The sequence below is a fragment of the Ipomoea nil genome, unplaced genomic scaffold (assembly GCF_001879475.1).
Source record: "Ipomoea nil cultivar Tokyo-kokei standard unplaced genomic scaffold, Asagao_1.1 scaffold1125, whole genome shotgun sequence".
Lineage (NCBI taxonomy): Eukaryota > Viridiplantae > Streptophyta > Magnoliopsida > Solanales > Convolvulaceae > Ipomoea > Ipomoea nil.
In genome coordinates this window covers 1,414,154-1,438,830 of record NW_017617553.1, presented here as the reverse complement: position 1 = coordinate 1,438,830, position 24,677 = coordinate 1,414,154, and the positions used below count along the sequence as shown (strand labels likewise).

The 24,677-nt window shown below is 39.4% G+C and overlaps 2 protein-coding genes and 1 long non-coding RNA gene across 4 annotated transcripts; 1 reads left to right on the top strand and 2 right to left on the bottom strand.

The window, feature by feature from the left end:
* Window positions 1-549: 549 nt before the first annotated feature.
* On the top strand, window positions 550-5,303 carry LOC109183440 (U-box domain-containing protein 43-like). The gene is made up of 5 exons (XM_019333531.1): window positions 550-762; window positions 959-2,249; window positions 2,408-2,711; window positions 2,813-3,306; window positions 3,931-5,303. Exons 2-5 carry the CDS (start codon window positions 1,026-1,028, stop codon window positions 4,915-4,917), a joined length of 3,009 nt encoding a protein of 1,002 aa, XP_019189076.1. The 5' UTR covers window positions 550-762; window positions 959-1,025; the 3' UTR covers window positions 4,918-5,303.
* LOC109183442 lies at window positions 3,332-14,067 on the bottom strand. The gene is made up of 3 exons (XR_002054546.1): window positions 14,055-14,067; window positions 6,290-6,291; window positions 3,332-3,809 (listed from the first exon to the last, which is right to left on the bottom strand). It is a non-coding gene; the product is annotated as an uncharacterized LOC109183442 (long non-coding RNA).
* On the bottom strand, window positions 9,676-12,453 carry LOC109183441 (pentatricopeptide repeat-containing protein At2g13600-like). 2 transcript variants are annotated; one of them, XM_019333532.1, is made up of 2 exons: window positions 9,833-12,453; window positions 9,676-9,799 (listed from the first exon to the last, which is right to left on the bottom strand). In XM_019333532.1, the coding sequence occupies exon 1, from the start codon at window positions 12,415-12,417 to the stop codon at window positions 9,844-9,846; it is 2,574 nt and encodes an 857-aa protein (XP_019189077.1). In that variant the 5' UTR covers window positions 12,418-12,453; the 3' UTR covers window positions 9,676-9,799; window positions 9,833-9,843. The 2 variants fall into 2 exon arrangements, with proteins under 2 accessions (XP_019189077.1, XP_019189079.1); XM_019333534.1 differs by having other exon boundaries at window positions 9,676-9,792.
* Window positions 14,068-24,677: the final 10,610 nt, after the last annotated feature.

Here is a 24,677-nt window from a genome sequence, read left to right as displayed (position 1 = left end):
TAACAAATTTATTTTGCATTGAATAGGGTACTTTGATAGTGGACTAGCTAGTGGTTGTTCAAGACATATAACAAGAAACAAGTCTTTTCTAACCAATTTTAAGGCTATCAAAGGTCCAAAAGAAATGCATTATTAGTTTGTATAACATGGCATTATAAATTATTAAAGAAATATTCTATAATAATTTTTTTGGGCGGTAAACGAAACTGGTAGTTACTATTCGAGAAGTGTATATTCGTTAAACTCCGCTAACTTCTTGTGAATAACCCAACAAAAATAAATTACATTAAAATAATCTTGTGCAGCGAGTTCGTTCAAAAATAGAATTGAGAATTTTCTGTTTATGGGTAGTCAGCAATTAAGATTGTTAAAGATTTTTGTTTTTGTTTGAGGGTTTTTGCACTAAATCAGAATTTGCAAAGATTGAACGAGTCAAGGCTAAAACTTTAGGGGGAAAAATGAAATTTACGCAAAAATTGGGGTGCGCAAATACCGTTATCTTGGCGCCATGGCCCTCCGATTCAAAGCTCCACACTATAACGTCCTTGACATTAAATTACCTTTGAATTCCCGCGTTGACGTCTACTCTACGGTTGACTCCATCTTCCTCTTCCTCTTCCAGATGGGAGAAGATGAAACAAAGTCAGTCTTCTTCAAAACCTCTGCCATATTTCAGTGAATGAATTTCCAGGGAAAACCCAATCTCTCGCCGGAAAAAACACCCAAATCTTGACGCCGAGGAGGCGGCCTGGCTTGGTAAAGGTACTCAGTTCTATCCAAACTTATTATTTTTCTTGAATTTTTGATACGCCGAGCGTTTATCTGAATTTTCCGGTAAATATTACTGCTATTATGTTTGAGTTTGAAAATCTGATTTAATGGCAAATTAGTTTTACTTTGTTTAAATTTTTTTCTGAAAATCCTGAGTGAATTATGTTAATGTTGAAATCTGATTCAGGTGTGAACAAAACACAGAATTTATTCATGCCTTTGGGGTTATAATTTAATCATTATATCTGCAAGTCATGGCAAGCAATTTATGCATTGAACCCTTCCCAAACCCAGATTCGGGAATTCTTTGTGAAACAATTAAGGTTATTTGTGAAACTATAGATGCTGCCAGTTTTGTTCCAGTACAGAAGGAAAATTTCAAGAGATTATCGACTTTCTTGGAGAGAATTGGGTTAATCCTAAAGGATTTATCCAGGTTTGAAGTTATGAGAAATGAGAGCCTAATCTCTGCTGTTGAGACTCTCAAACTGGAGATTGAGGTTATAAAGGAACTCTCATTAGGGTGCAGAAACAGTAGTAAGATTTATCTCCTATTAAATTGCCTAAAAATTGTCAAGTGCTTGGAGGCTAACACGAGAGAGATTAGTCGGATCTTAGGAATTGTGACCTCGTGTTCTGAGAATGTTTCATCAGAAACAACTGATCAGCTTAGGGGTCTTGGAAATGATTGTACATTTCAAGTGTCTGTGGAGGAAGCAGAAATCTTGGAGAAAATCGAGTTGGGGATACGAGAGAGGAATACTGATAGATCTTACGCCAATGATTTGCTTAGTCGTATTGCTGGGGCTGTGGGGATCTTAACTTTTCACTCTGAGCTGAAGAAAGAGTTTGAAGACTTCAGGAGAGATTTGAAAAGCATTCGAGATAGGAAAGATGTGGCAGAAGCATTACGGATGGAACAAATCGTTCGCCTGCTAGGAAATGCTGACATGATTACTAGCACCGAGGAGAAGGAGAAGAAGTATCTGACTAAGCGGAACTCGTTGGGCAGGCAGTTAGTGGAACCTCTTCAGTCATTTTACTGCCCAATTACAGGAGATATCATGATGGATCCAGTTGAGACTACCTCGGGTCAGACTTTCGAAAAGGAAGCTATAGAGAAGTGGTTAGTGGAAGGGAACCATTTCTGCCCTTTAACCAAAACCCCGTTGAGCAAATCAGATCTTCGTCCTAACAAAACTCTTCGTCAGTCCATTGAAGAATGGAGGAATAGGAACAAAATAATTACTATTGCTTCTCTAAAACGAAGAATTCAGATGAGTGATGAGTCAGAAACACTTGTATCCTTAGAGACATTACTGGAGATCTGCCAAGGGAATGAGCTGCAGCGTGAGTGGATAATAATGGAAAACTTCACACCCATTCTGATAAATATTCTTTTTTCGCCCAATCAAGAATCAAGAAGGTGTTCATTGTCCATTCTCCGCAACCTTGCAAAGGAGAACGACGAAAGCAAGGTATACCTTGGTTTTCTTGTCTTTATGATTAATGATTCCAGTTAAACTTTGGACTAACAAAGCTAAGCAGAATAATGGGAATAATTAAGTTTATTTGTCTGATATTCATGTCTTTATACTCCATAGACAATAGTCATTGCAATCTTATTTTATGACAGGAAAGAATTGCTAGTGAATACAAGGCCATTGAGCCAATTGTGCGCTGCCTTGCGCGTAAACCTGAAGAAAGCAAATGTGCATTGCAATTGCTTTTGGAGCTATGCAAAAGTAATGTAGTTCGGGATTTGGCTGGGAGGGTCCAGGGTTGTATACTTTTGCTTGTGACAATCTCGAATAGTGATGACACTGAGGCTGCAGAATATGCTGAGAAGATTTTAGAGACTCTCTCATTCCTTGATCAGAATGTCATACAAATGGCAAGATTAAATTATTTTCGACCTTTATTGCAGCATCTTTGTTCAGGTATTTCCCCAATAAACTTGCTCTTAATCACAGACAAAAAACTGATGCTCTAAACTGCTTGTAAAAAAAGCTTAGAATAATTTTTGATAACAATGTTACAGATCAGGGAAGTGCTCAAATTGCTATGGCCAAGGCCCTAACAGATGCCCAGTTGAGTGATCAGAGTAAATTGTGTCTTTTAAAAGGTGGAGCATTAAATCCACTACTTAAGTTTCTCTGCCACAGTGACATGGAGATGAAGGTGGTGGCTATTGAAGCTCTGCTAAACCTTTCAACCGTAGCTCAAAACGGTTTGATGATGATCAAAGAAGGTGCTGTAGAACCATTATTTGAACTGCTCTTTTGTGATGCTGTCTCACCTCTTCTTTGTGAAAAAGTAGCTGCCATACTTATGCATCTTTCTCTGTCAAGAATTGGGGAAGATGCCAATAATGGTGGGTATGTTCCATTTTTGGAATCCCAGGAGCAGATTTTCAAACTCTTCTCTCTTGTTTCATTGAGTGGTTCTGAGGTGCAACAGAGCATTCTCCATACCTTTTGTGCAATGTGCCAGTCTCCGGTTTCTGGTTATAATGTCAGAACTAGGCTAAGAAAGGTGCGTTTCATTATCCTAAAAAATACAAGTTGAATTTGTTGTCATAAACCTATAAGTTAGTTCTGTTCCCACATATCCAAAAGCTTATGCCAATTGGTTTTTGTCTCTTCCAAATATTTATACATTTTTTTTGAAAATTATACATTCTTAGAACATTGTTCCTTAATGTTGGGATCAAGCTTTTACCACTATACCTAACAATCCCTCTTCCCAGCTGGACTTGGCCCTTACCGGCCCGTGACCTGGCTCTAATACCAGGTGTTAAGATCAAACGCTTACCACTATGCCAAAAGCTATAACTTGTAGCGACGGCGCAACTTTATTTCCTTATAGACCGTCATAACATTTTCGAGAGCCAAGGTGCTAGACTTAGCCCTTTATCGGCCTCCGCCCAACAATCCACCTAGCCACATGGTGTTGGACGTGGCTTTTACCGGCCTCCGCCCATCAATCTCCCTAGCCACATGGTGCTAGACTTGGCCCTTACCGGCCTCTGCCCAACACTTAACTTTTCGTATACGGAGCACTGATCCTTGTTCATAAATGAATATCAATACATATATACATTGATACTTTGGTTTTTCAACTAACTGGATGTGAATGATAATGTCTGTCATTCTGCAGATCTGTGCTGTCAAAGTCCTTGTACACTTATGTGAACTTGACAATTGCAAAGTCAGGGCAAATGCTGTTAAACTCTTCTATTGCCTGACAGAAGATGGTGATGATAGCACATTCTCACAGCATGTGAATGATAAATGCATTGGAACCTTGGTGGGGATCATGAAAACTTCTGATGAAGAAGAGGAGATTGCTGCAATCTTAGGTATCATCTCCAACCTTCCCCAAGAATCGAGGATGTCTCTGCACCTTCATGAAGCTGGTGCACTTCAGGCCATCTTAGATTGTCTAAATGACCATGCGTCGAAAAGGACTGAGATTGTTGAGAATGCCACAGCAGCCCTTTGTCGTTTCGCTCTTCCTGTGCACCCAGAATGGCAGAAAGAGGTAGCAGAAGCCGGGGCAATTCCTGTTTTGGTAAACCTACTTGAATCTGGGAATTCTTTGACTAAAAAACATGTAGCCATTTTGCTTAAACAGTTTTCGGAACGTTCTTCTGGCTTGAGCACACCCGTGAGGCAGGGATGGGGTCTTGTTTGTTGTTTCTCCTCAAATTTACCTAGGTGTCCACTCCATTCAGGGTATTGTACCATAGAATCCTCATATTGCCTTCTGGAGGCTAATGCTCCCAGGCCTCTGGCAAAGGTCCTTGAGGAGCCAGATGGAGAAGCCTGTGAAGCTTCATTGGATGCACTTCTGACGTTAATCGAAGGAGAACAGCTGCAGAATGGCTGCAAGGTTCTTGCAGAAGCTAAGGCCATTACTCCAATCATAAAACTGTTGAGCTCAGACTCTTCCAGGTTACAAGAAAAAGCTTTGAGGGCCTCAGAGAAGATATTTAGGGTGTTGGAACTCAAGCAAAAATATGGGTCATCAGCTCAGATGCCACTAGTTGAGATCACTCAGAAAGGGAGTGGTGAAATGAAATCTTTAGCTGCCAGAGTACTATCCCATTTGAAATTGCTCCCTGAACAGTCTTCCTTTTTCTGATGGACATGAGTGAAGTGAGAGAGATGAAGGTGAAGATCTACTTAATGGCCAAATATACAATTATATACACATCAGAGATATCTTATTCTTTGTTCCTTACCAACAAAAAACTGAATTCCAATACTGAGAAGCCTGAACTTCCATTTCATTCTCACTGATTTTATCAGAGAGAATTTGCAGTAAACTTGATGAAAAGAGGCTATCGTTAGAGAAGTTCACATATTTGGGCTATTGAATTGATTTTGCTTACTTGGATTTATGCATGATTAGGCTTATTGATACGTGTACTTTTATATTTGAGATGTAGATTGATATTTTTGTGCTCATATGTTGTATTTAATTTGTAACTTTTTATTTGAGAAATAAAATTCTTCGTTCCTATCAAAGCAATATCAAAGAGAATTTTGACTTTTTTTACACTAGTTTTTTTTATTTTATTTTTAAACTCATTAGTTGATTAAATTACAAGAAAGTAGGAGGAATGGAGAGCCATTCCATACGATCAGACAAAGAACTAGCTTCCTTGACTACTTTATGGGATGTTTGGCTCATGGGACTTTGCTATGCATTTCCGAGTTTTGCTACTTTGCTACATTACTCTAGAGTTTTCTAGCACTTGTACATAGCATCACATAGTTGGTAGAATATTCTAGAAATATGTGCATAACACTAGTAGTAATAGAGACTTATAAATATTCTAAAACCTTGTAGAACCATTAGATTTGTGTAGGGATTTAGGAAGGGTTCTAGAGAGTAATTAATAGTCATAGGATTAAGTAAATCTCCAGCATCCATTGAAGAGGTGGAATGGGCATAAATACCCCTCACGGGCTCATTTGTAAACAACTTCTAGAATCTAATTATTTAAATAATTTAAGCACGGCTGGAAATCATTGAATTTCCGACCACAATAAAGTGATCGGAAATAGCTTTATTCCTATTCCAACCACTTGGGGTATTCGAAAAACCTTCATCGCTATTTCCAACCACCACATGGAGTGATTATAGGGTTTGCAATGGAAACATCTAATACAAATTATCCTCAAATAACAACTGCTCTGTAAATTTAATACAATAGTTTATAACAAGGAGTTTACTTCAATTTATTCAACTTATTGTCAATTATAAAATAGAAAGAATGGCTCAAAAGCCTCAAAACAACAAAAGTCATAATCAGGATTCAAGCTATTTCTAAAGCCATTTGGATGGATCATAGTTAAAATTATTATAGCAAATTGCCTACCAAACACATATTTCAGTAATATATCAAAACCTAACACAAACTTGTGTTCATTTCATTTCTCTTAATATAAATGATGCATTCATTGGAATAACGTACCACAGACGCAAGAAACAGTCACAAGCAATTGACAGCTAAACAGTTAAAGCTATTTATATTATGTTTTTTCCTTAGTTTGTTAAGGTTGTTAAGTTGTTTTTTTAAAGTCCTAATTAGGTGGAAGTGAAAGTTAAGTTCCTTAGGTATTTCTTGGGTAGTTTTTCAGAGTTCAAATCACCCATTGTTTTGTCTAAGAAATCAGAAAATTGTCTAATGCAATTTGGGAGAGGAAGAACTCCAAAACTCTTCATTCTTTTTCTATTTATCCTTGTTTCCTTAATTGCCACTGCAATCATAGGGAAATCAAAGGCATCTAAGTTGTCAGTTCCCCCAAGCCCCGTCCACCGCCCAGTGACGCGTTCGCACATTCCCGGGCCCACAACAAATTTGGTATCAGAGCCTGACGTCATGGGCGATCAGACATCGACACTGGCCAACCTCCTGACTGCAATCGAGGCCATGAGGGCTGATCAGGAGGCTGTGAAGGCAGAATTCCAGGCGATGTTCCGGCAGCTCATGGCCGAGAAAGAGGCTGCGTCCAGCAGCGACGCCGCGCCACCTCCCGTGCAGGTTGCACCGGCTCCCCCTACCACTACCCCGAAGTTCACCAGGCTGGAGTTTCCCCGGTTTGACGAGCATGAGGACCCCATCCGGCTTGCTTCACCACTGCGAACAATTCTTTAAAGCACAGAACACCCCGCCACAGGAATTCGTTAGCTTGGCCGCCTTCCACCTGACGGGGGTGGCGCAGATGTGGCATTTTCAACTAGAATTGGGGGAACCGGACCTTACCTGGGCTCAGTTTAAGCAGCACTGTTACCTACGGTTTGGACCAGGTCTCTGGAGCAATGCGCTGGGGACTCTCGTCAAGCTTAACCAGGGTGGCCGCCCCATTGAGGACTACAATGACGAGTTCCAGGCCTCACTGCTGCGGACGACATCGGTGCGCCCCGACCAGGTTGTGGACCTCTACACTACAGGCTTGGACGAGTGGCTCCGGATTGACGTGGAGAATCAAAGGCCGATGAACCTGGATATGGCCATGAACATGGCCCCGTCGTCCTCTCGTCGGCAGCAGCCCCCCTCTCACTCGTCATTTCTTCCCTTCGCAGGTGGGCCCTCGCGGATGACGGCGTCCTCGCGACCAATAGCGCGACCTGAGCAGGCGAGTGCGGCGCGACCTGGGCTGACGGCTCCGGCGAATTCGGCGACAAGCTCGGCCGGAAGTGTCTCTGTCGCAAACCCTAGGGCGTCGTCGGCCGGCGACGGTTCGCGAGGCGGCTCGTCGACGTTTCCCGCTGAGCGTCGCCTCTCTCGCTCGGACTACCAGTTTCGACGTTCGAAGGGACTCTGCTTCCATTGCGATGAGCCTTGGTCTCCTTCGCATAACTGTAAAGTCTTATTTTATTTTGTTATTGATGAATGCCCAGGTGATGTGAGCCACGCAACTCAAGTGGGCCTAGCTGATGAGCCGGACCACACACTTATGGACTACATGCATACAGACTTGGAAAGCCCAGAAATTTCCCTTCATGCCATTACGGGAACTAGTCGCGGCAACACAATGCACGTTAAATTACAAATTAACGCCCTCCCGATTACGGCCTTGATTGACTCGGGGAGTACGCACAATTTAGTGGATGCAACCACCGCAACGCGGTTGGGTTTACCGGTTCGCGAATGTCCGTACTTGCAAGTAGCGGTGGCGAATGGGGAGCGTATCACCGGGCTCGGCGTTTGCGAAGACGTCCTTCTTCAGAAAAATGATCATTTATTTCCTGTTCATTTATATATTATTCCTTTAGTTGGTTTTGAAATTGTACTCGGTGTAAATTGGTTACGCACGCTAGGTGCCATTATTTGGGATTTCACGGCACTGACCATGACTTTCTCGTAGGCGACAAACCTGTCACATGGCAGGGGGAGTGCAACCCACCCAGCCATACACTTAATGCCATACAACTGCAAGTCAGTGCTAATAATGCCTTGGAGCACGTTCTGACGGACTATTCTGGCCTTTTTCAGGAACCTACGGTATTATCGCCACAATGCCAATGCGATCACCGTATTACATTGGTTACCGGCGCAGACCCGGTGGCCGTTCGCCCATATCGCTATCCTCAGGCTCAAAAAGATGAAATCGAGCGTCAATGTCTTTCTATGCTGGAACTCGGCCTTATTCGGCCAAGTCGCTCGCCATATTCCTCCCCAGTTTTGTTGGTTCTTAAGCAAGATCGCTCGTGGCGATTTTGCATTGACTACAGGGAGTTGAACGCCAAGACCATAAAAGAGAAGTTCCCGATTCCGGCAATCGACGAACTTTTGGATGAGTTACATGGGTCTCGTTTCTTTACAAAATTAGACTTACGTTCCGGATATCATCAAATTCGCATGCATCCGGAGGATGTTGAGAAAACGGCTTTTCGTACACACCATGGCCATTTTGAGTTCTTGGTTATGCCTTTTGGCCTCTGCAACGCACCATCGACATTCCAAGCTCTCATGAATGAGGTTTTTCACTCTGTACTTCGTAAATTCGTTTTGGTTTTCTTTGACGATATTTTGATTTATAGCAGGTCTTGGGCGGAACACGTCTCTCATGTCCGGACGGTTTTTGCTCTCCTCCGACGTCATCAACTGTTGGTCAAAAAGTCCAAGTGTTCTTTTGGTGTCGACAAGGTCTGTTACCTCGGCCACATTATCGATGCCACTGGAGTTTCTATGGATTCCAGCAAAGTCCAGACGGTCTTGGACTGGCCGCAGCCGTATTCTGTTAAAGGTCTACGTGGTTTTCTTGGTCTTGCCGGATTCTATCGTAAGTTCATTAAGGACTTTGGCGTAATCGCTGCTCCTTTAACATCTCTTCTTCGGAAACATAACTTCGTGTGGACGCCGGAGGCGACGGCTGCCTTTCAGGCACTCAAAACCGCGCTTACCACGGCGCCAGTGTTGCAACTGCCGAATTTCTCTAAACCGTTTGTGGTTGAATGTCACGCCTCGGGGGTGGGCGTGGGTGCTGTTTTACACCAAGATAACCACCCGGTGGCCTTCTTTAGTCGGCGTCTCGCCACTCGACATCACAAACTGGCCTCGTATGAACAGGAGTTGATTGGGTTATCTCAGGCGATTCGGCATTGGCGACACTACCTGTGGGGCCGTGCCTTCACGGTCCGCACCGATCACTATAGCCTGAAGTTCCTACTCCAGCAACGCCTCACCACATCTCCCCAACATCATTGGACCCTCACAGCCCCAGCAGTACATGTTCATAGTTCTCTCAATATCAGTGAAAAACTTTTTGGAATGGAGAATACACTCATTGCATAAGACGGGATAGCTTGGAGGACAACTGAATCCCTCTTGGCTGCTGTACAAATGTACAAGATATGTTCTTTCACTCTTTAATAAATCAATGTTACAGAATGGAACTTCCTCTGATCATGATTGGTTAATTCTTGTCTTTCTCACAAATCAGAAAGGAAAACAGAATTCAAACCATTGTAAATTATTTATCCTGTATATATATATATATATATATATATATATATATATATATATATATATATATATATACACACAATACAAGGTTACTCTTGTTCCAGTCTCATTTGAGTTGTCAATTTATCTAGGATGTCATAAATCTCTGCTGTTTTCTCATGGGATCTGTCACAGGCTACAAATACATGCTTCTCACCTTTATCCTCAATCCAACTGCATCCTGGGCTTTTGTGCATTTTCCTTTCATTGATGACCTTTCTTGTAATTGCAAAATCATCCCATCTCCCCACAGATGCATACAAATTTGCCAACAATACATAGTTTCCCGAGTTAAACGGTTCTAGCTCTAGGAGTTTTTCCGCGGCAGTTTCTCCCAACTCGATGTTTCCATGGATCACACAGCCTCTCAGAAAGGCATTCCAAATCACGGGATCAGGAGCCATAGGTGTTTTGCAAATAATATCGTAGGCTTCATTCAGTCGCCCTGTTCTGCTAAGAAGGTCGACCATACATGTGTAGTGTTTTAGTGTGGGTGTCACATTATAAGATGCCATTAAATCAAAGAATTGTTTTCCAGCCTCAACTGACCCTGCATGGACACATGATAAAAGAACTGATAGGAAGGTTATGCTGTCTGGTTTGAAACCATTTTCTAGGATTCTACGGAAGAAAGTAATTCCCTCCTCCCCACATCCGTGCATAGCATATGCAGTAAGCAATGCATTTTGAGTGACCAAGTTATAGTTCTGGATCATATTATGAGCTAGTACCGCATGTTTTATGCTCCCGCATTTTGCATACATGTCCACGAGGGCGGCACCAACATATGGATCGGATTGGTAACCATATCTAACTGCATATGCATGAATCTGTTTCCCTCGGTCAAGAGTCGCTAACCTTGAGCAGGCTGGTAAAACAATTCCAATGGTGTAAATATCAGGCGTCAAATTTGATAATTGCAATTCTTTAAACAACTCCAGGGCTGACTCGTTCTGGTCTCTTTCTACATGGCCAGCAATGATAACATTCCATGTACATATGTTGGGATAGAATCCATCTTCTTTCATCTTCTGAAGATTGTACCGAACATTTTCAAGTTGGCCAGAATGAGCATAGCCAGAGATTAAAGCATTCCATGATACTATATCCCTCTCAGCCACCTCATTAAAGGCTTTCTGGGCAGCGTTTATGTCTAGGCACTTACAATACATTTCTACCAATGCTCCACCAACGAAAGGATCTGATTGAAAACCCGTAACAACTGCATACGAATGTATCTCCATCCCACATCTTAAAGAACCGATATCTGCACAAGCAGCAAGGGCGCTACCCAAGGTAAAAGAATCAGCTTTGATTTGTTCTTTCAAGATTATGTTGCGGAACATACTTAAAGCTTCATTGGCCATTGAATTATTTACATAACCCGAAATCATTGAGTTCCACGAAATTATGTCATTCCGCTTTTCTTCAAGTTCCATTTGTTGAAAGAGCTCTTCAGCCCTTGAAACATCCCCATTCTCAAAGTACCCCACTATCATTGTATTGAAGGAAACCTCATTTCTCACTGAATATATTGAAAACACACGGAAAGCGTATTCCATATCCCCACACCTTCTGTAGACATCAATTAAGCCATTGACAACAAAAGAGTTGCACATAAATCCGTTTCTTGTTAGATAACCATGAATTTCCTTCCCTAGATATAGCATCTGCAGTCTTCCACAAGCAGGAAGGACACTTGCCAGTGTCTGAGCATTCGGTTCGAACCCAGCAGCTTGCATTTTATAAAGCATCTCAATGGCAGCTTCATCATAACCATTCTGTGAAAACCCACCAACCAAAGCGCTCCAGGAAACAAAATTGGGAGCCAAATTGTCCACTGCTGACATTTGATCAAAAGCATCCAGGGCGTCATCCAAAGCTCCATTAGTAGCACAAGCCGAAAGAACAGAGTTCCAAGAAACACAATCCCTCTTTGCTACGCTCCACAAAGCTTTTTTTGCGTCATTCAAGCTCCCACATTTACCATACATATCTATTACAGCATTTCCCACGTAAATGTTCGATAAAAATCCTATCTTTATCACTAACGCATGCAACTGCCTTCCCAGTTCCATTCCGCCATAGCCACTACAAATCTTCAGCGCCAATGGAAACACGAAGAACTCCAAATCCAAATCTTCGAACCGCAACTGTTGAAAGCAATAAAAAGCATCCTGGAAGAACCCATTATTTATGTAGACGTTGAGAATCGCAGTCCATGAGTACAAGTTTCTTCTAGGCATTTTGTCGAACAACATGACCGCATCATAAAGACACTCGCACTTCCCATACATTTGGAGGAGCTTGGTCTCGACGAACTCGTGGCCGTGGAATCCATTCTTGAGGGCCTGGGCGTGGACTTGCTTACCTAGTTCAGGAGAGTCACACGAAGCGAGCACTGAAGCGTAGGCGCTGGAATTTAAGGGGTCGTCCAGAGGAGATAAATGGGCGTGAGTTCTTGTGAGTGGAGAATGAGAAATGGGTTGTTGAAACCGGTTTACACGTTGGGTAAGTTCTGGTCTCTGGAAAGGAAGGCGGGTAGTCTTGGATTCAATGGGCCGGGGAGGTGGCGAAGCGTTAGCCGGAAGCGGTGGCACTCTGGGTTCCAACAGTGAAACCATCTGCAGAAAATTTTGTGAATTACCGAGAATAGTTTAGTGAAGTTGGTCATTAGAACATACTAAGAGCATCCACATTGGTTGGGGAGAATGGGGAGATAATGTAAGAGTGATTAGGAAAGAGAGTGTGAGAGAGGAGAGAAAAAAAAAAAAAAAAAAAAAAAGTAATCAGACGCGTCAGGCGCGCCGACGCGCCTCCAGCCGCGTGCAGTGCACGCGCCCGGCTTTTGCCCAAGGCTGTGCGCGAACGCGCACAGCCTTACTTCTTCTTCTTTCTCTTTTTTTTTTTTTTTTTTTTTTTTTTGACAATATCCTCACATTTGCAGGAGGATTCTTTTTCAATTATCTCTCCTTCACACTAGTTATTATCTCATGTAGGGAAGAATTAATGTTGAAATCTCCCCACAATATACACAAGTGTGGATGCTCTAAGGACATTCTCAATAGTGAGAATTTTGGTGTAATTTTTGAAAAGTTTTTGAAAGTGTGATTAAGAAAGAAAAATGAGTAAAAAGAGAAAGAAAATAAAAATTAAAAACGGACAAAACCCATAAAAAATCTCCAAAACTTTCAAAATTTCGGACAAAACCCACAAACTTGCAGGAGCAACCCAACCCTCTCTCTCCTCTCTCCACCACATACTCGTTTTTTTTCTTACTTTTTGTACAAAATTCTCTTGTTGGGGATGCGGCATCCTCAAGAATGGTAGGATTTTGATGAAATTTTGCAAGTGTAATTAGGAAAGAGAAAAAAAAACTGAAAAAAACCCTCAAACCCCCGGCCCCAAAATTCCCTAAAATTTTCAAAATTCTGACAAAATCCCTTAAATAACCTAACAATCCCACCTCAACTTATTCTTAAAATATGTGCAAAATTCCCCTAATGGGGATGCCCTAAGATCATACCATAAGGAGGGAAGAATAAAAAAAAAAATTAATACTAAAAGTTGTAAAAAGTTTTTTTTTTAAATTAAGCCTTTTACGCGCTCAGCTAGGCGTTTCTGTGTGCTGAGTAGTCGCTGACACACCATCTAGGTAACTTTTAAATTTGGCAGAAGTATCAAATAGGTCCATCTACTAGTGCAAGTGCTCAATTCACACCACGACCTAAATTAAAGTCTAATTAATCACACTTACCAGCTAAATTTGAAGGTTGCTAACCGGTTGTAAATTTAATTATTAAAAAAATAATTTAAATTTTTTTTTAAAAAAGAATTTCTGCCACCGGCTGTGCGAGGACAGCCGGTGACTGAGTATTTCACAAACAGCCATGACTATTCAGCGAGGACAGCCAGACAGCCACGACTGTCAAACATGAGGTCCAGATCTGGACCTCAAACGGCCTGGAACGAGGGCGGCGGCCATGGCCGTCGCCCTCGTTCCAGACGACTATGGCCGTCCCTAGATAGCCATGGACGCCTAATATTATGTTTCTTGATAATTAAATTGGCAACCGATTAGCAACCTGCAAAAAAAGTCAATTGAACAAATTTAACTGGTAAGTGTGGTTGATTAGACTCTAATTTAGTTCGTAGTGAGAATTGAGCAGTTCGCACTAGTAGATGGGCATATTTGACACTTCTCCCTTTAAATTTTTTATAAGAGGAATGGTCAAATAGGCCATCCAATTTCACATCAAACTATAATTGGACCATTGAACTCAAAAACACTACAATTAGGTCTCCGAACAATACAAAATAATGTAATTCAACCTAAAATGACATGTTAACCTATTAACATGCTGACGTGACGGTTACCGATTTTTTTAAAAATTTTATTTTAATAAATGTTAATTAAATAATTATTTAAAACTTTAAAAAAAAAAACACTCGCATTCTCGGGTAAGAAGGCGAGGGGTTGCCTTCTCACCCGAGAATGGCAACCTAGTGGGTCGCTTTCTCAATGGAAAAGGCAATTGGGTTGCCTTCTCCAGTGAGAAGACAGCCTCAGGTCGCCTTCTCACCAAAGAAGGAAACCCAATTGCCTTTTCTTTTGTAGGTTTTTTGAATTCAATGGTCTAATAGCATTTTATTGTGTAGTTGAATGATCAATCGTTATGCTGTGCATCCGTATGCACCATGCATGGTGCATACGGATGCCAAAACGACGTCGTTTTATTAAAAAACGCTCGTCTCCCCTTTAAAAAAAATTCAGGTTCGATTCCCAGCAACAACATTATATTGTTCATTCATTCTGGAATTTTAGTTCATAGATTATTGAATTATAGTTCATTGATTATGGAATTATAGTTCATCGATTATGGAATTGTAGTTCATCGATTCTGAAATTTTAGTTTATAGATTATGGAATTTTAGTTCATTCATTCTGGAATTTTTAGTTCATAGATTAGATTATGGAATTATAGTTCATCGATTATGGAATTTTAGTTCATCGATTATGGAATTTTAGTTCATATGTTGTTGCTGGGAATCGAACCTGATTTTTTTTAAAGGGGAGACGCGCGTTTTATTAAAACGACGTTGTTTTTGCATCCGTATGCACCATGCATGGTGCATACGGATGCACAGCATAATTTGCCTTGAATGATCTATTTGACCCTTATTCATTTTTTATATTATAATGGGCCCACAAAAAATCATACTTTGCTGGGAGATTTCAAATTTCTCTCTCTTCCATATTATGATTGGCCCCACAAAAAATACTTAAAACTACTAATTGTGATGCTCTACGCCTCTAAGGCTATTCGTATACAAAAATATTACATGAACTCCCATTTCTAATCACAATTTTGACCCTCTTTCACAAATTCTTGATGTTACCTACGTTTCACAGATTATAAACTTAGAACAATATTGGAACACATGTACATAGTCTATCTGTTAATTTCAAGCACATCATATGTTAACTGTAGGTACAAAATATATTAACTATAGCTTATCAAATCAAAAAAAAAAAAAAAAAAAAAAAAAAGTGTCAAACAAGCCACTAAACTTATGTCTTTTGTGCAATTGGATCATTGAATTAAAAAAGTGTGCAATTGAAACATACTTTTTTCCCCAATTTTTCTCAGTAGAGTGCACTCAAATTACTTACATGGTATGTAGTATGTATTAAGAATCATCTTTTCCTCTGCTATACTAGTTGAGATGAAAGATTGAGATATTTTCAACTTAAATTGTATTAAAAGAAATCATAAAAATGTCACAATTGCACATATTTTACTCTTTTGATGGTTTAATTGTACATTTTTTTTTTAAGTTTAATGACTCAATTACACAAAAGCAATAAATTCAGTGACCTATTTGGCTATTTGACATTTATTCCTAAAAAATACTTTAGGTCCATTGTAAAGGCTTGCTAATTTTTAACTAAATATCTCTTAAATTTTTACTATAATCATGCATGATTACGTGCCAAACACTCAATTTATAAATATTTAGATTTAAGTTTATTTACCTATAATTCATTAGTTCGCATATTATTAACTAATTAGAATAATGTTATGGTGACATGTATGTTACATTTATAGTTAATAGATTATATACTTAGAGATATATGTGTATTATGTACATACTGTTACCTTAAAAAAAATGTACATACTGTAAATATGAATGTTGATAAATAGAAAGAAAAAATAATAATTACGTTAATGTAAACAAAAATACGCAATTTTAGATCAGAATCGATAATACATATTTAAAGTAGCGATGAGCCTACAACGAACTATGTGGGTTGTTGAATGCTGCATTTAGACAACCCTTTTGGATATGTGGGTTGTTGAATGCTGCATTTAGACAAGCCTTTTGGAATCCAATAAAGCACTTTCAATATGGTTAGGTTTGACTTCACTCATCATAAACCTATACTAGATTCTATCCATCATTGTGTCACAAAAAGAGTGTTAACATTCATTCTAAAATATTGAATCCCCAACCCCGGCCCGACAAAGCATTTGAAAAGATGTAAATCATTGTAACTAAAGTGAACCATAGAGGTTAGACTTTGCTTACGCATCCAAAATTAGGTAAGCATAAAGATTCACTATGTAACAACACTACATTCCTTGACAACCCACTATAATTTTTCGGAGTAAAATATGTTTTTGCTTTCCATGGAAAAATGGCCATACATTACCCCAAACTTCTGCACAATCGACGAAATCATACATTTATTTGTTGGAAAAAAATAGCTTAAAATGACATAAAATTCTTGGGGAGGAAAATGTTGTTGAGAACAACAATGGTGGGAATGGCAACAACGTTGCAAATTCATAAGCACCACCAGTGAACGTTGATTCACAAGATGGTGGGAGCACCGAGGGATACATCCCTACGATGCGGGTACCTACGGTACCAAGTGGTTCGGCCGAAAGACCGGAGAAGTTCACCGGTAGTGGATCGAACTTCAAGAGGTAGCAACAAAGAATGTTGTTCTACCTGGCAACTCTCGGCTTGGAAAAGTTCTTGACCGAGAGAGTTCTCGAGTTAAGATGCCCAATCCGTGATGACAATTGGCTATTGGAATGATTCGGACTTCTATTGCCGAAACTACATCCTGAACGGATTATGTGATGCGTTATACGATGTATATATATCGCAAGATTGGCACAACGAAAGCGCTGTGGGAAGCCTTGGATCATAAATACCGAAGCGAGGATGTCGGCTCAAAGAAATTTGTGGTTGGTCGATTCCTTGACTTCAAAATGGTTGTTTCCAAGACCGTGCTAAGTCAAGTTGAAGATTTGCAACTAATCTTTGACGAGATTCGTGACGAGGGCATGTTGTTGAGTGAAGCATTCCTAGTGGGATCTGTGATCCACTTACTGCCTCTAGGGTGGAAGGACTTCAAGAACTACCTTAAACACAAGCGAAAGGAGATGAATCTGGAGGACCTGATCCAACGACTCAGAATTGAGGAAGGGAACAGGACGAATGATGGGAGAAATTCTGTCATTAGTGGCTCTAAGGCCAACGTTGTGGAGCACGGTAAAAGCTCCAAGAAGAACAAGAAGGACAAGCGAAAGCTAGGTCCGAATGGAGGCGTTAACAAGAACAACTTTCATGGTACATGCTATAATTGTGGTAAGCCTGGCCACAAGTCGTCTGAATGCAAGGCTCCAAGCAAGAAGAACAAGAGTTCTAAAGCCAACGTTGTTGGAGAAAGCAGTCAGATGGAGGTCGAGATTAGCATTTCGGCTATGGTGACCGAGGTGAACCTTGTGGACTCTAACCCACGAGAGTGGTTCATCGATACTGGTGCAACTAGGCATTTATTTTGCAACCGAGAGATGTTCAACACCTTTGAGACCGTTGATGACGAGAAGGTTTGGATGGGAAACTCTGCTCAGTCTGCTGTGAAAGGCATGGGCAAGGTGGTTCTGAAGATGACTTCTGGTTAGGAACTGACGTTGAACAACGTGCTGTATGTTCCAGAGCTAAGGAAGAATCTGGTGTCTGGCTCGCTGCTGAACAAGCATGGGTTCCGCATGGTGTTCGAGTTAGACAAGGTTGTTTTGTCTAAACTAGGAATGTTTGTAGGCAAATGTTATGTATCTGATGGGCTTTTTAAGCTCAATGTAATGCATATTGTCATGAATAAGATCAAAGTTACTCCTGTTTACTTGCTTGAGTCTTCCAATTTGTGGCATGGTAGACTAGGTCATGTTAATTTTAATTATATACATATCTAAAAACATAATAAGTGTGAATTAAAGTTATACCCCTGATTTATGTCCGTTTTTCCCGTTAAGTTTTTTTGTACATTATGCTATAAAGGTTGTACATTAAAATATTTTGGACAAACATACCCCTATCGTTATAACTTCCATGATCTTTTCCACTATTGTTACCATGCACATGCATCCACCATATATTTTCTTATCTTCTTCATTAATAATAATATATAAACATTATATATTTGAGTTATATGTTAATTATTACATAAAATATAAATATCAAATTTATAAAAATGATTTACATTATTATTATTATTATTATTATTATTATTATTATTATTATTATTATTATTATTATTATTTAGAATAATTTAAATATCTAAAATCTAAATAAATTTAAAATTTTAATATAATGTATTAATATTGGGCACCTATTTTTTGCGCATCGCGCATAAAAAAATACTAGTATTAATTAATATGAACCATATTTCTAATTTTAAATTAACACAAATAACAAGTGTGAAATTTGTGTTGAGGCAAAACTGACAAAAGCACCTTTCAAATCGGTTGAAAGGGAAACTGAATCACTATAATTAATCCATAGTGATTTGTGCGATTTTAGATCGATACAAACGAGAGGTGGTAATAAGTATTTTATCACTTTTATCGATGATAGCACATGATACTGCTATGTGTATTTGCTTAAGAGCAAAGATGAAGCCGTGGATAAATTCGTTCTTTATAAGAATGAAGTGGAAAACCAACTTAATCGGAGTAGTAAGAAGGTTAGAAGCGATAGAGGTGGTGAGTACGAAGCACTGATTGGTGACTTCTGTGCAAGTGTAGGTATCATACACGAGCGTATGACACCTTACGCACCTCAATCGAACAGTGTTGCCGCACGAAAGAATCGTACATTGAAAGATATGATGAATGTGATGCTTATAAGTTCGGGCCTACCTCAAGGTATGTGGGGGAGGGGGGGGGAGCGATTTTGACAAATAATTACCTTTTAAATAATGTACCCCGCAAGAAGCTTGATAAGACTCCTTATGAGCTGTGGAACAGTAGGAAACCTTTCTACCAATACCTAAAAGTGTGGGGGTGTCTTGCCAACGGTTTGGTGCCAACACCTAAGAAAGTAAAGATAGGTCCTAAGACGGTGGACTGTATCTTTATTGACTATGCACACAACAATAGTTCTTATCGGTTCTTAGTACACGAGTCTCATAATCCGGACGTACATAAGAACATGATAATAGAATCATGGAATGCATCTTTCTCTGAAAATGTATTTCCTTGCAGGTCCAACGAGGGACCAAGTACGTCAAAACGAACATTTGACGAAACTATGGATAATGATAGTGAGGAATCTGAGAAAGAACCCGAGCTCGAGCCGAGACGCAATAAACAGGCGAGAGTTAAAAAATCATTTGGTCTTGATTTTCTAACTTACTTGTTGGAGTATGATTCGGGTACTCTAACCTGTTTATTAGAAAATGAACCCGATTTTCTATCTTGTTTGATAGAGAATGAACCTCGAACATATGTAGAAGTCATGACTTCTACGGAAGGACCAATGTGGAAAGATGCTATAAAGAGTGAAGTGGATTCTATTCTACAGAATCACACTTGGGAACTTGTTGATCTTCCTCTGGGTAGTAAACCCTTAGGATCCAAGTGGGTCTTTAAAAGGAAGATGAAACCGGACGGTTCCATCGAGAAGTATAAGGCTAGGCTTGTAATCAAGGGTTACAGGCAACGCGAGGGCCTGGATTACTTCGACACATTCTCCCGTGACGAGAATAAATTCCATTAGGATGATACTTGCCATAGCCGCGTTGAGGAATTTGGAAGTTCATCAAATGGACGTTAAAACCGCTTTCCTAAATGGCGAATTAGATGAGGAAATCTATATGGAACAACCCGAAGGGTTTGTGGTTCCGGGCTAAGAAAGGAAAGTGTGTAAGTTGGTTAAATCACTATATGGTTTAAAACAAGTGCCTAAGCAGTGGCACGAGAAGTTTGACCATGCGATGTTAACTAATGGGTTTAAAATAAACGAAAGTGACAAATGTGTCTACGTTAAGGAAACGATAGGCGACTATGTCATTCTTTGTTTATACGTCGATGATATGCTCATCATTGGTAGTAACGATCGGATGATCAAGTCTACCAAAAACATGTTAAATGTGAGATTTGACATGAAGGATATGAGTTTGGCTGATTTAATCCTCGATGGTCTTGTGCTGAGCCAATCACATTATATTGACAAAATTCTTGAAAAGTATAACAAGGATGATGATCAAAAGACTAGGACGCCATTAGATCGTAGCATTCATCTAACCAAGAACCACGGGAAGTGTATTTCTCAAGTAGAATATGCTCGGGTTATTGGTAGTTTAATGTATCTTATGAGTTGTACTAGGCCGGATATTGCCTTTGCGGTTAGTAAACTCAGTAGATATACGAGTAACCCCGGTGTCATGCACTGGAAGGCAATAGTGAAGGTTATGAGATACTTGAGATATACTCGGGACCTTGGACTGCACTATGGGAGATATCCTGCTGTACTTGAAGGGTATAGCGAAGATAGCTGGATATCTGATATTAAGGACTCTAAGTCCACGAGTGGCTACATCTTTTTACAGTAGCCGTTGTATGGAAATCCTCTAAACAAACCGTGATAGCTAGATCCACTATAGAATCTGAGCTGATAGCCTTGGACAAATGTTGTGAAGAGGATGAATGGCTACGCCATTTTCTAGAGGATATTTCTAAATGGGAAAGACATGTATCTCCAATATGTGTGCATTGTGATAGTCAAGCCACCCTTGGGAGAGTACAGAGTCATATGTATAATGGTAAGTCTAGACATGTGCGTCGTAGACATAATATCATTAGACAACTTCTCACAACTGGTGTTATCTCGATTGACTACGTAAAGTCAAAAGACAATATAACGGATCCGCTGACCAAAGGGTTATGTAGAGAAGTTGTAGAGAAGTTGAGACAAGGAATGGGTGCCCTTGGTATAAAGTTCTATAGTGGACACCCAACCTAGCTAGCACCTAGGTTCAATGGGACAACTAAATTATGGAACGGAGCGTCTCAGTGTGGGGGTCTCGAACTCCCTACTCCTCCTCGTTAAAATAGTGACTCCCGCACGAGGCTAGCACGTTGATGCTTTTTAATGATTCAAATGTCGGCTGACATGTGTGAGTATGCGGGATACTCGGAAAAGAATCACCTATGTGAGAGAGAAGTGAGGGTCGCTCCAAAGGAGAATTGATGGGCACAATTATTTAGAAACTCTTACAGAACCAGGAACGGTGACCCACGACCAAAACGGGCACAGCCATGAGAACAGAGCATGGTTGGGAGGTTCCTGTGTGAGATATGTCATCGTCTACACAAATGTCAGTCAATTAAAAGACATCGCGTTCTACCGTACAACCAGTAGAGTAATGTATCTTCACGAGGGAAGGTTCAAAGGGTGTGACCATTACATATCCTATGCAGGAATCGACCGTTGAACACAGTTGTTTCCGATTTCAAAATACCCTAAAAATCAATTTTTCATTCATGTGGGGGATTGTTCGAAACAAATAACTTAAAATGACATAAAATGGCATATTAAGTGGCTATTTTGTGGTACAATTATCAGTGAGGTCCACTTCTGATTTGGGTCGGATCAAAGTGGATTCGGGTTCTTCGTAGTGAGACGAAGAGAATGATATATTGTACGCTCAAAACGGATAATGGGTGAATGAGATATTGATTCTCAAAGTAGACCCATTTGAGTTGGAAAAATGAAGGAAAAAGTGAAGCTTTTGTCCCACTTTGGAAGTGGATTTGCACCACTATTTATACAACAACTCTTTCAAGGCTTATTGAATTGTATAGCATAGAGGATCTCTCTCGCGCGCAGGGGGTGTGCAAATTAAATCCCAAAATGAGATCGAAAATTCTTGAGTCAAGCCTAAGCTCGTGTGCGCCGGCACCTGCGGGCACAAATGTTGTCCGGAAATTGACAGGCCTTGCAGGCTAAGTTATGCCAAACTTCAGTATACTTTTTCCAACACAAAGCCACTAGACTCGGCTAGGACAAGTCTGTCAAATTCAGCATTGCCGAACTGAACCAAGAGGTTCATGAAGTTTTGGCCTTGAGGCCGAAACTCTACAGCCAAATGAAGTTTCGGCCTTGAGGCCGAAACTGAAAGTGAAGTTTCGGCCTTGAGGTCGAAACTGAGCACTGAACACCGAACCCTGTATGCCAACGGTCTGGAACCAAAAAGTTCTGACTGTTGTGAAGATTAAATTCATCCGTTACGGAATTAATATTGTGTTAATTTCAATTTTGAATTTTGAATTTAGTTTTCACTTAGTGGGCTGCTGTTTCAGGTGTTACAAATTTGGTTTAATACTAATTAAATGCCAGCTATTGAATGCTATTCATTCCAACAGCCCTATATAAGAGAGTGTAGAGCAGCAACATTTTACAAGAACAAGAAATCAGAATTTCCAGCTCCAAAATCTCTTCTTATGCTCCTTTCTTTAAGCCAATTGTATTCATCCCATTGTTTTGTTCGCCGGATTCTTTGTTTGGGTGCTCAAACACTGAATCGTAGCATGTTTTATCCTGAGAAACCTAGGCTACAACGCTCCTAGCACTTGTAGCAAATAAGGTTTTAAGGAAAAGAACGATTCGTTCAACTCGTGCTAACCACTAACTAAATCATTCACCCTTTCCTTCCCAAATTTTTGCCTTTTTCCATTTAATAATAATCTTTTCGTATGAATATTTCTTTTGAGTTTTCCACCTTATTACCCAACATTATTTTCTTATATTTGTGTAATAGTTAGCTCATGTGGACTCTACCCTCCAAATCTATCTCTGCTTAACAATCCCTTCTAAGAACATCTCTAACCTAAAGCAACAAAAATTTATCTCAAAAGAAATATTCTCACACCAAATTTTATTCATCTTCAACCCATTACATCCAATATTCTACACTAAAATAATTTGGTTTCTCAAAATTTAGAAGTTTAATTAATTTATATTCAATATTAGTCTTGTTTTAATGAAATATTTCGAATGCTAAAATTTATTATTAATAATATACAATTTATATTATTTAGGGAAAAGGGTCAAATAAGCCCCTGAACATTATACAAGGAGGCAATTAGGCCCCTAAACTTTTATAAGAAACAATTAAACACATCAACTTTTGACTTTGGTGCAATTAGACCCAAAAATCTAAAATTTACCTGTAATTGCAGGTAACCTCTTATGTGGCATCCTACGTGTCATTTTTATTTTAAAAATAATAATATTTAATTTTTAAAAAAATTAACAACTAAAAAAAAAAAAAAAAAAAAAAAGAAGAAGAAGAAGAACTAAACTTACCCGTCAAAGGCAGCCATGGCCAGCTGCCATGGCTGCCTTCCTCCTCCTTCGTCTCAAAATCTGGAGATGATGAAGGGTTCTTTTTCTCTTCTTTGCCTCCAGATCTGGAGACGAAGAATGAAATGATTGTTATTTAAAAAAAAAAAAAGATGTTGAAGCTTGAAGGCAGTCATGGCTGCCTTATTATGTGTTCCTTCTTCGTCTTCAAATCTGAAGATGAAGAAGGGTCCTCTTTCCTTTCTTCGTCTCCAGATCTGGAGACGAAGACGGGAAAGATTTACACAAAAAAATAATAAAAAAATAAAATAAAATAAAGGTTGATGGCAGCCATGGCCGATGGCCATGGCTGCCTTGTTCTTCTCTCCTTCTTCGTCTCCATATTTGGAGACGAAGAAGGGAAAGATATTTTTTTTAAAAAAAAAGAGAGAGAGAGAGAGAAGAGGATGAAGGCAGCCATGGTCATGGCTGCCTTCTTCTTTGGCTGCCGGCGGCGGCGAACGGCACATGACTTCATTATCGGAAATGTTTATTTATTATTATTATTATTTATTATTTATTTTGATTTTTTATTTTAATACTTTTTTTTTTAAGTTTGCATACGTGGCAAGTTCAAATTATGTCACATAAGAGGTTACCTGCAATTACAGGTAAATATTAGGTTTTTGGGTCTGATTGCACCAAAGTCAAAAGTTGATGTGTTTAATTGTTACTTTTAAAAGTTTAAGGGCCTAATTGCCTCCTTGTATAATGTCCAGGGGCTTATTTGACCCTTTAATATACATTCATACGTATTTTCTCAAACAATAGCCTCATATTAGGGTTCAAACTTGAGACTTCTTATTTGAGGGACCACAGCTATGCCGGTTGACCACAAAGTCTTTGACATATATAATTTATATTTAAGTATTTAGTAAAATAGATAAATATAACTTTAAACAAAAATGATACAAAAAGAATTAATAAAAATGATTAAGTACAATACATGAAAAAAATCATTAATATATATATATATATATATATATATATATATATATATATATATATAATAATAATAATAATAATCTAACTCTATAATAAAGAAACAACTTTTTGCAATTTTTGTTTTTCCGCCTAACAAAAACGACACCGTTTTAAGGTAATATTGATTGCCGAAAAATTAAATACTTTTTACATTAAGTTGTCGATAGTGAGGAAGTTAGCCGAAATAATAAATGGGTTG

Coding starts and splice junctions, on each gene's coding strand:
- LOC109183440 (XM_019333531.1), top strand. CDS start 1,026: ATGGCAAGCAATTTATGCATTGAACCCTTCCCAAACCCAGATTCGGGA. Junction 2,712..2,812: donor ATTGCAGCATCTTTGTTCAG/GTATTTCCCCAA, acceptor ACAATGTTACAG/ATCAGGGAAGTGCTCAAATT. Junction 3,307..3,930: donor TCAGAACTAGGCTAAGAAAG/GTGCGTTTCATT, acceptor GTCATTCTGCAG/ATCTGTGCTGTCAAAGTCCT.
- LOC109183441 (XM_019333532.1), bottom strand. CDS start 12,417: ATGGTTTCACTGTTGGAACCCAGAGTGCCACCGCTTCCGGCTAACGCT.